The sequence below is a fragment of the Aquarana catesbeiana genome, linkage group LG06 (genome assembly GCF_042186555.1).
Source record: "Aquarana catesbeiana isolate 2022-GZ linkage group LG06, ASM4218655v1, whole genome shotgun sequence".
NCBI classification, from domain to species: domain Eukaryota; kingdom Metazoa; phylum Chordata; class Amphibia; order Anura; family Ranidae; genus Aquarana; species Aquarana catesbeiana.
In genome coordinates, this window is record NC_133329.1 from 83,599,889 (window position 1) to 83,613,324 (window position 13,436).

Here is a 13,436-nt window from a genome sequence, read left to right on the forward strand (position 1 = left end):
TCGGGTATAAGGTACAATGCCCCAAAATTTTAAATGGGTAGGATTTAGCAAAATGTCTAGACACGCTGTGTTTATCATAACCATTTAAAATATTTTGTACGTGTTCTTTTAGACGTATTCTCAGCAATCTTTTTGTGCGACCAATGTACTGTAGGCCACAACTACATTCTAGAGCGTACACAGCTCCTTCGGTATTGCACCCTATAAATTCTTTTATGTCATAGGTGGTACCATTGCTGGTGGATTGAAACTGTAATTTCTTTTCATTAGGACATTTCGTTCAAGTGCATGCATAACACCTTTTACAAGGGTAGAAGCCTTTACCGGTAAAAAGTGTAAAACTCTTTTTTGGAGGATCAATCACACTCTTGACCAACTGGTCACGAAGAGTGGGGGCTCTTCTGTATATAAACCTAGGTCTCTTTGGAAGTAAGTCTTCGATGAGTCTGTCGGACTTCAAGGTGTGCCAATGGCGTTGTATTATTTTTTCTATTCTCTTATGCTGGATATTATAATCCAATACTATAGGTACAAGATCTTGTTGACACTCACAGTTTCTTTATCTTTAATTAAATCTCCCCTATGCATATGTGTTACTCCTATAATCTGCTCTTTAATTAATTCCTTGTCATATCCTTTTTGTACAAATCTGTCACTGATTATATTGGACTATGTGAGGAAATCTCCTACTTCAGTGCAGTTGCACCTGAGTCACATAATCTGTCCTTTTGGAATGTTAAACAGCCAGTTTTTATGATGACAACTTTTAATCGGTAAGTAGTTGTTACAATCAACATTCTTGAAATGAGTTTTAGTGACATATTTGTCATTGATTCAGGATATTTCCAAATCTAGGAAAGGGATGGTATTTTCATTACTTTGCCATGATAGTTTAATATTTCTATCGTTGTTATTAAGCATATTAAAGAAATTGTGCAGCTGATCATGATCCCCTTTCCATAACACGAACACGTCGTTGATGTATCTTCTGTAAAAAACAAGTTCATCAGGTGGATCAGAGAAAATGTTTTTTTCTTCCCCTTGGGCCATGAATTGTCCTGCTATACTGGGGGCAAACTTGGCTCCCATGGCCACCCCAGTTTTTTGTTGATAGTATTGGTGACAGTACCAGAAATAACTATGTTTAAGGCAGAAGTCAAGACTTTTGACAAGGAATTTCCTTTGCAAACAGGAAAGATTTGTAAATTTCCTAAGCCCCCATTTTGTGGCTTCACATGCTTGATAGTGGAGAATAATGGTGTAAAGAAATGAAACGTCTGCTGTCGCCATCAGCAAAGGTCCAGTATCCGTTCTTTCTTCTAGTAGCTGAAGTATTTGTTTGGTGTCTTTAAGATACGCTCTGGTCATCTGTACTGCTGGTTGAAGATATTGATCTATATATTGTCCCAATCTGGCCGTTAAAGAATCAATGCCATTTACAATGGGTCTCAATGGGGGGTCTATTTTATCTTTATGAATGAATTTATGCATAAATTATTGGAATCCTGCATGCTTCGGGTATCAAGTATTTCGCTTCTTTTTTTATTAAGAATGCTTTTCTTTGGTCCTAGATGGACAACCTGTTCTAATTCTTTTCTCCATTTAAATATGGGATTACTTGGTAGAACACAATACGTATCTGCATCATCCACCAATTTCAGCGTGTCTTTGTGATATTGTTCCACTGATTGGACAACAATACCACCCCCTTTATCTGAAGGTCTGATAACAAGGTTTTTTTTTTTTTACTAGTTTTTTTTATACCGATCTTTATGGATCTAGGTTCTTCTCTTTTCCTTACTTTCAAATTCTTAATTTCTTCCGTCACTAAGGTTCCAAAAACTTCAATATGTTTATTATCATTTGGTTTGGGATTAAAAATAGATGTATTTCTTAAATTGCTATGTACCACACCTTCTTCATCCTGCTGTAGTCTAACATTTATTGGATTACCCAACAGGTATTTCTTAATATTTAATTTTCTCACATATTTTTTAACTCCAATGTAGGTCTGGAACCTCCCTAGATTTTTTAATGGTGCATATTTTAAACCTTTGTCGAGCACCAATAATTCATCTTGTGTCAATGGTACATTGGTTAGGTTAAAAATCCCCTCTCCCACTACTCTCTTTTGCATTTTTTTTTCTCTTCCCCGCTCTGCATATTCTTCCAGAATTAATAAAATAAAATAAAATGAGTGATTACTTTAAAATGTGTGCAAAAAATACCCCAAGATATATATTTCTCTACTGCAATAACTAATGCTGAATGGACCTTCAATCATAAATAAAGTATAAAATACAAAGTTCAAATAATGTCCAAGGTTCAATAAGTGCAATCACCACAAGGTGCAAATGTGCAAGTTATGCCCTGTACACACGGGTGGACTTTTCGGCATCAAAGGTCCGACGGTCTTTCCGACGGACTTTCAAAGGAGTTACGACGGACTTTCTAACGAACGGACTTACCTACACATTATCACACCAAAGTCTGACGGATTCGTACGAGCTCTGGACTCCTTTTCACATGTTTACCTGTCTATTCCTAGCTGATCTGTTGTAAAAAAAATACGTATGTTAGAGAGCTCCAGTTTGCACACAACGATTTTGTAAGAGAAATGACTCTTAAATTAAATTAAATGACACCTGGAATAAAATGACACCTAAAATACTCTGACAGCAGTATCAAAGTTATACCATTTAATAAATATTTATATTTAAAATGAATAGTAAGTAAATATAAAATATATTTTGTTCCTTTTTCCCTCACTCCCTATTTCCCTACTCTTTTCCTGCTTCCTTTGCAACTTATTTTTACTCTTCCTGCTTTCTCTCTCCCCATTCCTCTTTCTTTACAAGCAACAACAACTCACCTAAATATGTGGAAAAGCTCCTGTTTTTCTGTGGATCATGTTGTTTATCTCCCTACTAACATCCACCATTGTGAAATATACTTATTGTAATTTTATTTTGTTTTCTAAGGTCAAATATTGCTGTTGAAATCCCTGAAACATTTTCACCTATAGTAGTAACCGGATGTAACAGTAAGCTACTTATTTTCCTTTTGCTTTCTTTATTTATTATGCTGTCCAGGATATTTTTGCTGTGATGGAGCTGTTATGAAGGATCGATTAAGATTATCAAATCAATTTGTTGACTAAGGAGAAAATGTTTTTTCTCCCTACAAACCAAAGCTTTATTCTGGGTTAGTGACTCCAAATGTACAGATTCAAATATAGAGTAAAGTCACTGTATTGCACTGATGTAATCAAGTAATTTGCCATATTAGACTTCACTGTACTACAATGAAAGCTAATATGGCAAATTGCATGATTGTATCATTAAAAATTAGTTTCCAAGAATAGCAGCAAGTGTCCCAGAAGCTTCCCCCTTATGCTTTTGGGGATGCGGCCAGGAAGGCACAGTATTCCATACAGTACATGGTACATAGTTACATAGTTACATAGTTACATAGTTAGTAAGGTTGAATAAAGACACCAGTCCATCCAGTTCAACCTGAGTGAGTGTGTGTCTACAACCCTGACCCTTGTTCCTAACCCTGTACATCGCACACTCACATCAGTCCCTACCCTCAATCAAAGGTCCCCATTCATATACTAGGGCCAATTTTGGACAGAAGCCAATTAACCTACCAGCATGTCTTTGGAGTGTGGGAGGAAACCGGAGTACCCGGAGGAAACCCACGCAGGCACAGGGAGAACATGCAAACTCCAGGCAGGTAGTGTCGTGGTTGGGATTCGAACCAGCGACCCTTTTTACTGCTAGGCGAGAGTGCTACCACTACACCACTGGTGGACTTGTCCGAAGAGAGAGGAGATTCTGGACCCACATGTACTCCTTAATTTACTCTCTCACCCAGGTGAACCTTATCAAATCCCCCCAACAGGTGCTATTGGGATGCCCGATGGAGAGAACACGGGGACATACAAGGAGGTTGATAGCCTTTATTTTTGTGGCGGCCAGGGTTTCCATCTCCAGGCGCTGGAAAACTCCTATGATCCCATTTGAATTCTTGAAGGCCAAATTATCATGAAATATGATACATGAACGCCTTTTCAGTACTTTTGAATGATAAATTGGCCTTTTTTTTTAAAGATCTGGAATCCCTTTATAAAATACCTTTCAAATTCTTCTTGAGATGGCTCAGTTTACTCCTTCCATTGACTGGATAGGGTGCACTTCCTTTTCCTTTTTCTATTTCCTTCCTTTTCTCTCTATTTCCTTTACCTTTCCTTTTGCTTTTCCCTTGACTCCGTTACATGGTTTCAGGTCGACACATCTCATAGTGTGTGTACTAAGAGATGGTAATGGGTTTACATAGAGAAAATGTAGCCTAGTCATTGAGGCCTACCTAGTTGAAAGTTTTACCCTGCCCCTGCCCACTGATAGAGTGAAGTATAGGATGGCATATTCCAGTTGAAAACTACAGTATAAACTGATTATGGCTCCCATCCATCGGAGGTTTCTTTCCGTTAGGGTGGATGCAGACCTTTTCTCTTTTTGTTAGCATTATACTGACCTCATTGTCTTGTATTTGTGTTTTTTTCCCTACATTGTATTCAGAGACTGGTATGTAATGCTGGGTAATTTAATGTTGTTACCACGTAGTATTACGGAATGATTCTGGAGACATTTTTCATTTGCCATGTGTTTAATTGTTGGCTTCTGTATCTTTTATTGAAACCGTAATAAAAATATTGGAAAAGAAAATTAGTATCCAGGTGCATGGCCTATAACAACTCAACAAGGCTTCGAGGTGCTCATCCCCTTCCATACCCTTCCCCACTTGGTTTCTCTTCTCAACCATAGCCATTTACGCTGAACTGCTGAGGTTCCTCTTACATCTGTTTCTACAATTAGGACATTGTATTGATTACTTAGTTGTTTATTGTGGCATTCTGTAATACTGATATCTTGAAGGAGGTGTATGCAGTGTTTTGTATAACCTCTAATTTTCAATAAAAAAAAAATGAATAAGAAAACTATTATCTAGTAGTAGATAAAGATATACATTTCAAATGGTGTCCTTCTTGGCCACTAGGTCCCACAGTTTATTAGGCCATGTTGTGTTGGCCAGACACTGTACAAATATGTTTAGAGATTGCTGCTCAAATACAAAGTTTGTAGAGACTTCAGAAAAGTAGTTTGTTCAACCTTATTGATCTCATAATGTGACCTCTTTTCAGGCTCAGCTTTTACCCCCAAGCCTAAATGTCAGATGGGAATGGGATCTCCTTTCCCAAGTGGATATTTTTTCAAAAATGTTTGGAATCCCCTCTACTGTAACATGACTGTTTACAGAACTGGAGAAGACTTTCTGAAATGTCTGGAAGGGAAGAACCTTTTCCTCATAGGAGATTCTACATTGCGACAGTTCATCATGCACTTTACTGAAGGCATCAAAAGTAAGATTTTCGTGAGCAAAATATTTTATATATATATATTATATATTAGTATTTACATAACCATCAATAGTTTCAACAAGGGTGCCATGTTATAACAACAACTTTTCCATAGATGGTACTCATTGACACATTCTCAACATGTTACATTTATGAATGAAAATTTCTTTGGTTGAATACCAGACTGGAGGTTCAATCTTCTGAGATGGAACTAGATTTCAGTTCATCAGGTTTCTCTAAGATACAGATGTAGGAAAACCTAGTGCTGCTGATAAAAGTCCATGGTAAGACGATAAGCATGCTTACTTGGCTAACTTTCAAATACACTTCATGATTATAAGTTTGAGGACCCCTAACCATCTTATCTATTGGAGCTTGCTGGACATCCCATTTCAAAACCATGGGTAATAATATGGTGTTACCACCCCACCCCCCGTTTTAATCCACATATTTGGGCATTCTAAAAGATTTTGGAATGAGGTTGTTAGATTCTGTGCCCATTAAGTGAAAGAAGCATTTGTAGGCTACTGATGTTGGATGAAACACATTGGTTCAAAATCTGCATTTCAAGGGGTGAGGTCAAGGATCTGTGCAGACCACTCAAGTATGAAACTAATCAAATCATGTCTTTAGCTGGCTTTAGGCACAGTAATGTTAGCATTAAAAAGGAACTTTCCCAAACTGTGGTCACATGGTTGTAAGCACACGATTGTCTGAAATGTCTCTGTATGCTGTAGCACTGCCTGTAATCCTCTAAAAACACCTGAATGTAATCATTTTGAGGGTAGTCCATATACTCTTGGCCATATAGTGTACATGTTGTACTTTCAATTATCGGTTTTCTAAGAATGAGGAATGGAAAAATGGGACTCTGACTCAGAAATTGAAAAGTGCATCATAAAATTGATTCCTAAGTGTTCCTGTAAGTTTATTATTTACAACTTTCCTAGTGCTTAGTAATCTCAAAGTTAGCTTTTTGGCCATAGAGAAAGCTATATCCATTTTAATTCCACATTAATCAATTTTAAAGTTGACTAAAGTGCTCAATTCTTTTTTTTAGTTTTTCATTTCTTTATACTGTATTTCTTGATACACAAACATCTGACCATACCTTGTGCTTATAGTGAACCTGGTAATCAAATTAAAAAGAGTATCAAAGATTCAGTAAATTTGCAGTTGCTCAGCTAGTTATCTTTGAACATGAGGAAACCCTGGATCCCAGCCCCACACAATTTGGGACCCTCAGTGGCCAGTAGCAGCTCCCATACTGAACTGTCATATAGTAGGCAGGGGGCTAATTTTGGGCATAATAGGCAGGAGTTAGTTCAGAGTCAGATAGATGTCAAAGCCCTATGTTCAGTGTTTGTCTGTAATCCAGGGGGGTTACCAGGTCCACAAAAGAGTTGTGAACATTACCAAACATTCCTGCAGGCATTACAAGCTTGCCACTGTTTGTATCCGTTGTTGGATTTGTCCCCTTTTATAACTTGAGAGGTGTACTTTTTCCTGAATGGTCAAGGCGTGATGCCAGGTTTCACCTCTAGGTAGTGATGTATAAAGTTCTACTGCAGGCAGGGAATGAAGTCTATTTTAGTCCAGCACCCAATTAAAGGGAGAAAACAACTCTGAAACTGTAGTGCTCTTAATTAACACTTGTTCTTGCCTCCAACAGTTGTGCAATACTTTCGTTACCATCAGGGCGGATGGGCTGGTTGGTCAAAGTCCCTGGAAGCCCTAAATATGGGCAAGGATCTATACATCTCCTATAAAAGACATGGCTTCCCCCTGGAGCATGACTCTTTCTATTACTTCAAGGAGGACATGTACACGAGTCGTCAGATCGATCAGCGTGCTGGAGGGAAGAACACAATTTTTGTTATAACCATGGGACAACACTTCAGGCAGTTTCCTCTGAAACTTTTCATCAAACGGGCACTCAACATCCGCCGAGCACTAGAACGCCTTTTCCTTCGCAGTCCAGACACCAAGGTTATCATTAAATCAGAAAACACCAGGGAACTATATTCCCCGGTTGAAGTACAGGGAGACTTCCATGGTTATACCCAGTATCTTGTGCTGAGAGAAGTTTTCAAGGACTTTAATGTGGGCTTTGTGGATGCCTGGGACATGACGGTGGCATCTGCCACGGCCACTGTTCATCCTCCAGGGATAACGTTTGACAGTATTTTGAGCCTGACATTTAGTTTTGCTTGTTAATTTTAAAAGACTGCTATGAAGAAGCTAGTGTTAAAAGTCACAAACAGGCATGTGCATGGGATGTGCCGGTTGTGCCTGTGCATACCCTAATCACATCATGTGGTGCGGATTCCCCTGCATCCCCTCCCCTCATACAAACAGCACTGCCGGCTTCCCTTCTCTTCCACTGGCTGCTGCTGCGAATGCACGAGGGATGTTTCAGGATGGAGAGTGAAGTGGAGAATTATGTCATTTACCAGCCCCTTCCTTTTCAGAATGAACACAGTGAGTGATCGGTACCGATCACTCACTGTGTTCATTCATAACCGAATCATAGTAAGCTGTGTTTACTATGCTTCAGTTTGGGAATGAACAGGAAACTGCTCAGCACAGAGCACTTCCCATTCATTCACTGTCCAATGCAGCTGAAGCTGCAGAGAAAGGGACTGGGGAGTTTGTCCTCAGTTCCTTTCTCTGTTCTTTAAAAGTTAATGTAGTACGGCCTAGGCACATTCACTAGCTTGTTCTAGACGAGGTTCTGAGCTCTTTTCACATTTTAAAAAGGTAAAGAAAATTGAAAGGGGGCTCCAATAAACTGGTTTTAGCCAGTTCTAACAAAAGGATAGCTATAATGGTTTTGAGACAATGTGACCATCTGTGGTGAATTCAGAAAGATCAATGTACGGTCCAATGGTAGGAAAGAGATCGAAGAGAGAGATGATTGTTAGGGGAGAGGGTATCTTTCTTTCTTTTTTTTTTCTTTTTTCTTGGGGAAGGGTGGGGGGAATGGGAATGTATATGTATGAACTGTTTTGAAATAGAAGTTAAGATAAATGTACCGGCTCTGTTTTTTGTAAGAATGTCTACAATAAAAAAGAGAATATGTAAAAAAAAAAAGAAAGATCAATGTATGCAGAGCCATAGCTAGTATGCAGATATAGAGACACAGAAATGATTATCTGTAAACTATCATAGTTAATAAAAACACAACTAGTATTACGTTCTTTGTAAATCAATTATGAATATAGACCCGTTCTACATTCCACCCCTTGATTTACAAGGAACCTAAGTCATAGACATAATCTTCAGACTTACGTATAGGTAAAGCCTCAATAGTAGATGTTGTACATTTACTAATAAAATAAAATTTATTTTAAAGAAGAAGTCAAGGAGAAGTTCAGCCAAAGCTCGTTTGGCTGGACTTCTCCTATGGATCACAGGAGTTAAATTCATTTGGCACTCCTGTGACCCGTTTTCAGCAGAGAGCGGCAGAAGTCCACTCTCTGCTGATGTCACAGAAATCAGTTCAGGCACCATGGCATCACGACAATAAAGTCTGAATGCACCAGGTGCCTGGACTGATACCCGTCTCAGCCTCTCAGCGAGCCGCTGAGAGCCCGGGATGGACCGCTCTGCCCCCTCCACAGCTCAGCGAGCCAATGAGCGCAGAGGGAGATGAGCAGAGAGCTGTGACTGGTAGTCTACAGCTCTCTGCTCACGGAGCTCTGAAAACTGAGTGATCGGCGGTGTTCAATTGCTCGGTTTTCAATGAAAAGGTGCCGGTAAGTATAAATAGGTAAAAAAAATAAAATCCATACTTCTCTTATAACTATAATAAAAATTCCTAATGCTAATAAAATAAACCATCCATAACCACTTGTTGCCCCAATTGACCAAGCAAAGCAAATATTCCATCATTGGAGATAGGATGAAGTTTACTAACAGCTTTTCTGGCCCCTGTTAACTCTGGCTCAATGTTTCCACTGCTATCTGAAATATAGGGGCAACACTCATCCCCAATTAAGGCACATACCCCTCCTTTGGCAGCAAGAATAAAATCTAGAGCAGCTCTTTTTTGTAGTACCACCAATCTCATTTGCCTAACCTCTTCTGTAAGAGCATCAATACTATCAAATGTTTTGTTGAACGTATAGTCAATGATTTTAGAAATTTTCCTCAGCTTTTGCACTACCCAAGCCACTTCATACTGAGGAAGAATAATCATAGCCAATCTATCTCCTTCTGTGACATCCCACCCCCTCAGGTATATCTTGTATTTTTAAGGAACCTACTGTATGCTCCTTCTCCAATTCCTTACCCTGGTGAATTATTAAAAACTATACGGACTTTTGGTGCTATATGTCCAATATAGCAGCTTTCTGACCAGTTTGGTGGTAGCCATTTATAAGCGTTCAGACCACATATAAAATAGAATTGATAGGGCAAAGAAGTACAAGTGGTTTGGTGACTCCAGTACTGCCAAAACATATCTGCTCATGTTTGATTTTTAGACAAATTTACACAGCTAATAAGGTCACAATCTTTGGCCACACACATGTGTGCATGATTTTTAAATGCAGATCCTCCTATGCGGTATCCATCTATTTCGAAATCAAATACTTCTCCTCTCCCCACCACCTGCACCATAGAGATATTATTCCAGTGATCTGTTACTACATAACTATGTACTATTTCCCACCTCTATGGCATATGGGTCATTGGTACTTATTTACAGCCTGTTACTCATTCCCTAATTGCATGTTTCATTTAAAGTCCCAAACCCTTCCTTGTTTTTTTCTCTGAATTAGGGATGGTTGTATCTTTAACTTATACTTCATTGACCTCATTTAAAGTCCCACAGTTCTCCTCTGTCTTACTACATAACTATGTACTATTTCACATCTCTATGGCATATGAGTCATTGGTACTAAGTCTTTGCACACACAATACACCAGTGGCTTTACGGGATAACTTTATAGAATATTCCTCTGGGCCAAAATTAGTTGGTATGTTTTTACATGATGGATTAGTCAATCTGTCCATAGCCCTATTCACTATTGCTATTCTCCAAGGATTGTCCAAAGGCACCCAGCGAATGTTAACTGGTAGTCCATATAATAGTATGCCCTCAGTTGGAGCACGGGGTGTTTGTCTACACACCCAATAGTTTTTAATGTTAAAAATATGAGCTGCTGCTTTCAGAGATGAGGCTGAAACCATAGTAATGTCCTCATGGCAACAGCAATAATTTGTGGATGGGAACATAAATAGGTTGGTCTTCCAGTTCAATTAAAACTAATGCTGTGGAACTGGGGTCCCAGGCCACAATTTCTCCCTTCCTTCCTTTAACTCGTCCCCTCTCTGCTACACTTGGGGCTACCCACACCTTGGTCTCTAATTGGGCAGAACAAATTTTCCATGTACCATCAGACGGTTTGGTATTATTAAGTGTTCTTGCATAGCAAGATGACTTACTGTTATCTCACATATATATTATTAAGTGTTCTTGCATAGCAAGACCACTTACTGTTATCTCATATATATATTATTATTCTTATTATAGCCAAATTTACCACCCTAACTCCTACCACAGCTTTTACACTACATAGACAGTAATATACCGAAATGTGCGGATTGTTCCCGATTGGTGTGCTATTACTTTGTGGAATGTTTCGCCAACTGGTTCACAAAATATCATCATTTTTGTGGCGAAATTGGTCCCATAGGAATGAATGGCGAAATGTTCAAATGTTCAAAAGCCCACCTACACAAATCTTATATCAAAACGTTCAACTATCCCTGCTGCCACTAAACATGTCCACGGCTAAGCCATAGTCCTGATAGTTTTCACAATATGACCATTTGTTTGCAACTCACGCCGTCCATTGACATTCATTGAAACTCCACTCTAGCCACTTCAAATTTGAAGGGCAATATCTAAACTGCGACTGTGCCTTAATTTTTAATATTTCAGAGACGTAGGGGGTCATTTACTATAGAGCTGCGCCACTAATTAGCGCTAATTCGTGGTAATTAGCACTTAAACGGTATTCACTATAGCGCTGGTGAGAAAATGCTCCCAAAATCGAATTTACTATAATTCCCTGAAACCAAATAGCGCCCAAACCCTTACTCTATAATTCCCTGAAACCAAATAGCGCCCAAACCCTTACTCTGCTAAAACCTGGAGTAGTGCACATGGAAATAATGTTTAGAGCATGATATCATTGCCTAAATGGTACTGAAATGTGCGGTATATTATTTAAAGTTAATCTGCTTTTAAACTGTGTGAAAAAGTGATTTCTACACTGAAATATCTTTAAAAGTCTGAGAAGTGAAAAATTCCCCTTTTTGGTCAACTAGGTGCCAACACAACTGAGCATGCTCAAACCTGAAAATAACTCTCATTTTAACTCAAGTGTCTTTTTTAGCTGGCGCTATAGTAAATACCAAAATGAGAGCTAATTAGAGAGCATTTTTTTGAAGTGAAAATCTGCTCTATTTTAGTCCAAATCAAGTTTCGGCCATTGATTCTAATGGAACAATTCTAACTTTCACAAAAAAAAACCTTTTAATGTTGAGATGAAATGTATCTTTCTGTGAAATAATTTTTCCTTTGCAACATTGTTGCTTCTACTTAAAATATTTTGTTTTTAAGAATACTAGAATGTGGAATGTTTTGATGTTTTGGTAAAATACATTTTTCTCTGTCACTTTCACTTGTTACTCTCCATCTCACAACAATCTTTGCCCCAAACTCACACAGGTGTCTTTATAATCCACAAACAATACCATTGCTGGTGCAAATTTAAAATGAATCACAATTTTTCATGCTTTTTATTATTTCCAAATATTCATAATTTGAGCCTAAAAAAATGTGATATGTGTACCAACATCAGAAATCATAATGTAATTCCCAAAAATTTGAGGGTAATATTCTACTCTCACTCACAAAAAAACACCAAATATCACAGAATAAATCAAGAAGAATAACTCTTGAGTAATGTAATTCCATCATCTGTATGTCCAAAGAAATGCAGTATTTATGTGTTTTTATGTGTATTTATGTGTAGTTATGTGTAGGAGGCTCTCACATGTGGCAACTCAGTGGCTTAGAGTTTAGAACTTCTGCTTAGTATCCCTGAGGGTCTGGGTTCTAATCCCAAACATGCTGCTTCATGTAGAGAAGCTGCCTCATCTCCCAGGTGCTATAACTATGTCTAAATGTAGTATTTATGTGTAGGAGGGTTCCACCACCATTGTAAGTCTTTTCCAGATACACTATTTGCCAAAAGTATTGGGATGCCTGCCCTTACACACACATGAACTTTAATGGCAGCCCAGTCTTAGTCCGTAGGGTTAAAATTGGATTTGGCCCACCTTTTGCAGCTAGAACAGCTTCTGGGAAGGCTGTCCACAAGGTTTAGTGTGCCTATGGGAATGTTTGATCTTTCACTGATGTTGGATTAGAAGGCCTGGCTCACAGTCTCTACTCTAATTCAGCCAAAGGGTGTTCTATCGGGTTGAGGCCAGGACTCTGTGTAGGCCAGTCAAGTTTCTCCACCCCAAACTTGCTCATCCATGTCTTTATGGACCTTGCTTTGTGCACTGGTGTGCAGTCATGTTGGAACAGGAAGGGGCTTTCCCCAAACTGTTTCCAAAAAGTTGGGAGCATGAAATTGTCCAAAATGTCTTGGTATGCTGACGCCTTAAGAGTTCCCTTAACTGGAACTAAGAGGCCAAGCCCAACCCCTGAAAAACAACCCCACATCATAATCCCCCCTCCACCAAATCATTTGGACCAGTGCACAAAGCAAGGTCCATAAAGACATGGATGAGTGATTTGGGGGTGGAGGAACTTGACTGGCCTGGACAGAGTCCTGACCTCAACACAACAGAACACCTTTGGGATGAATTAGAGAGGAGACTGTAGGTCAGGCCTTCTCGTCCAACATCAGTGCTTGACCTCACAAATGCACTTGGAAGAATGGTCAAACATTCTCATAGACACACTCCTAAACCTTGTGGACAAGAAGAG

The 13,436-nt window shown here is 38.9% G+C and overlaps 1 protein-coding gene across 1 annotated transcript in view; it reads left to right on the forward strand.

Moving 5' to 3' along the window:
• The window catches only part of LOC141148688 (NXPE family member 2-like), a 35,397-nt gene extending 22,537 nt beyond the window's left edge, over nucleotides 1-12,860 (forward strand). Inside the window, exons 3-5 of the mRNA XM_073636330.1 lie at nucleotides 2,982-3,043; nucleotides 5,207-5,425; nucleotides 7,095-12,860. Of these exons, the coding sequence (XP_073492431.1) occupies nucleotides 2,982-3,043; nucleotides 5,207-5,425; nucleotides 7,095-7,639 (826 nt within the window). The 3' untranslated portion in view covers nucleotides 7,640-12,860. The remainder of the gene's footprint in view (nucleotides 1-2,981; nucleotides 3,044-5,206; nucleotides 5,426-7,094) is intronic.
• Nucleotides 12,861-13,436: the final 576 nt, after the last annotated feature.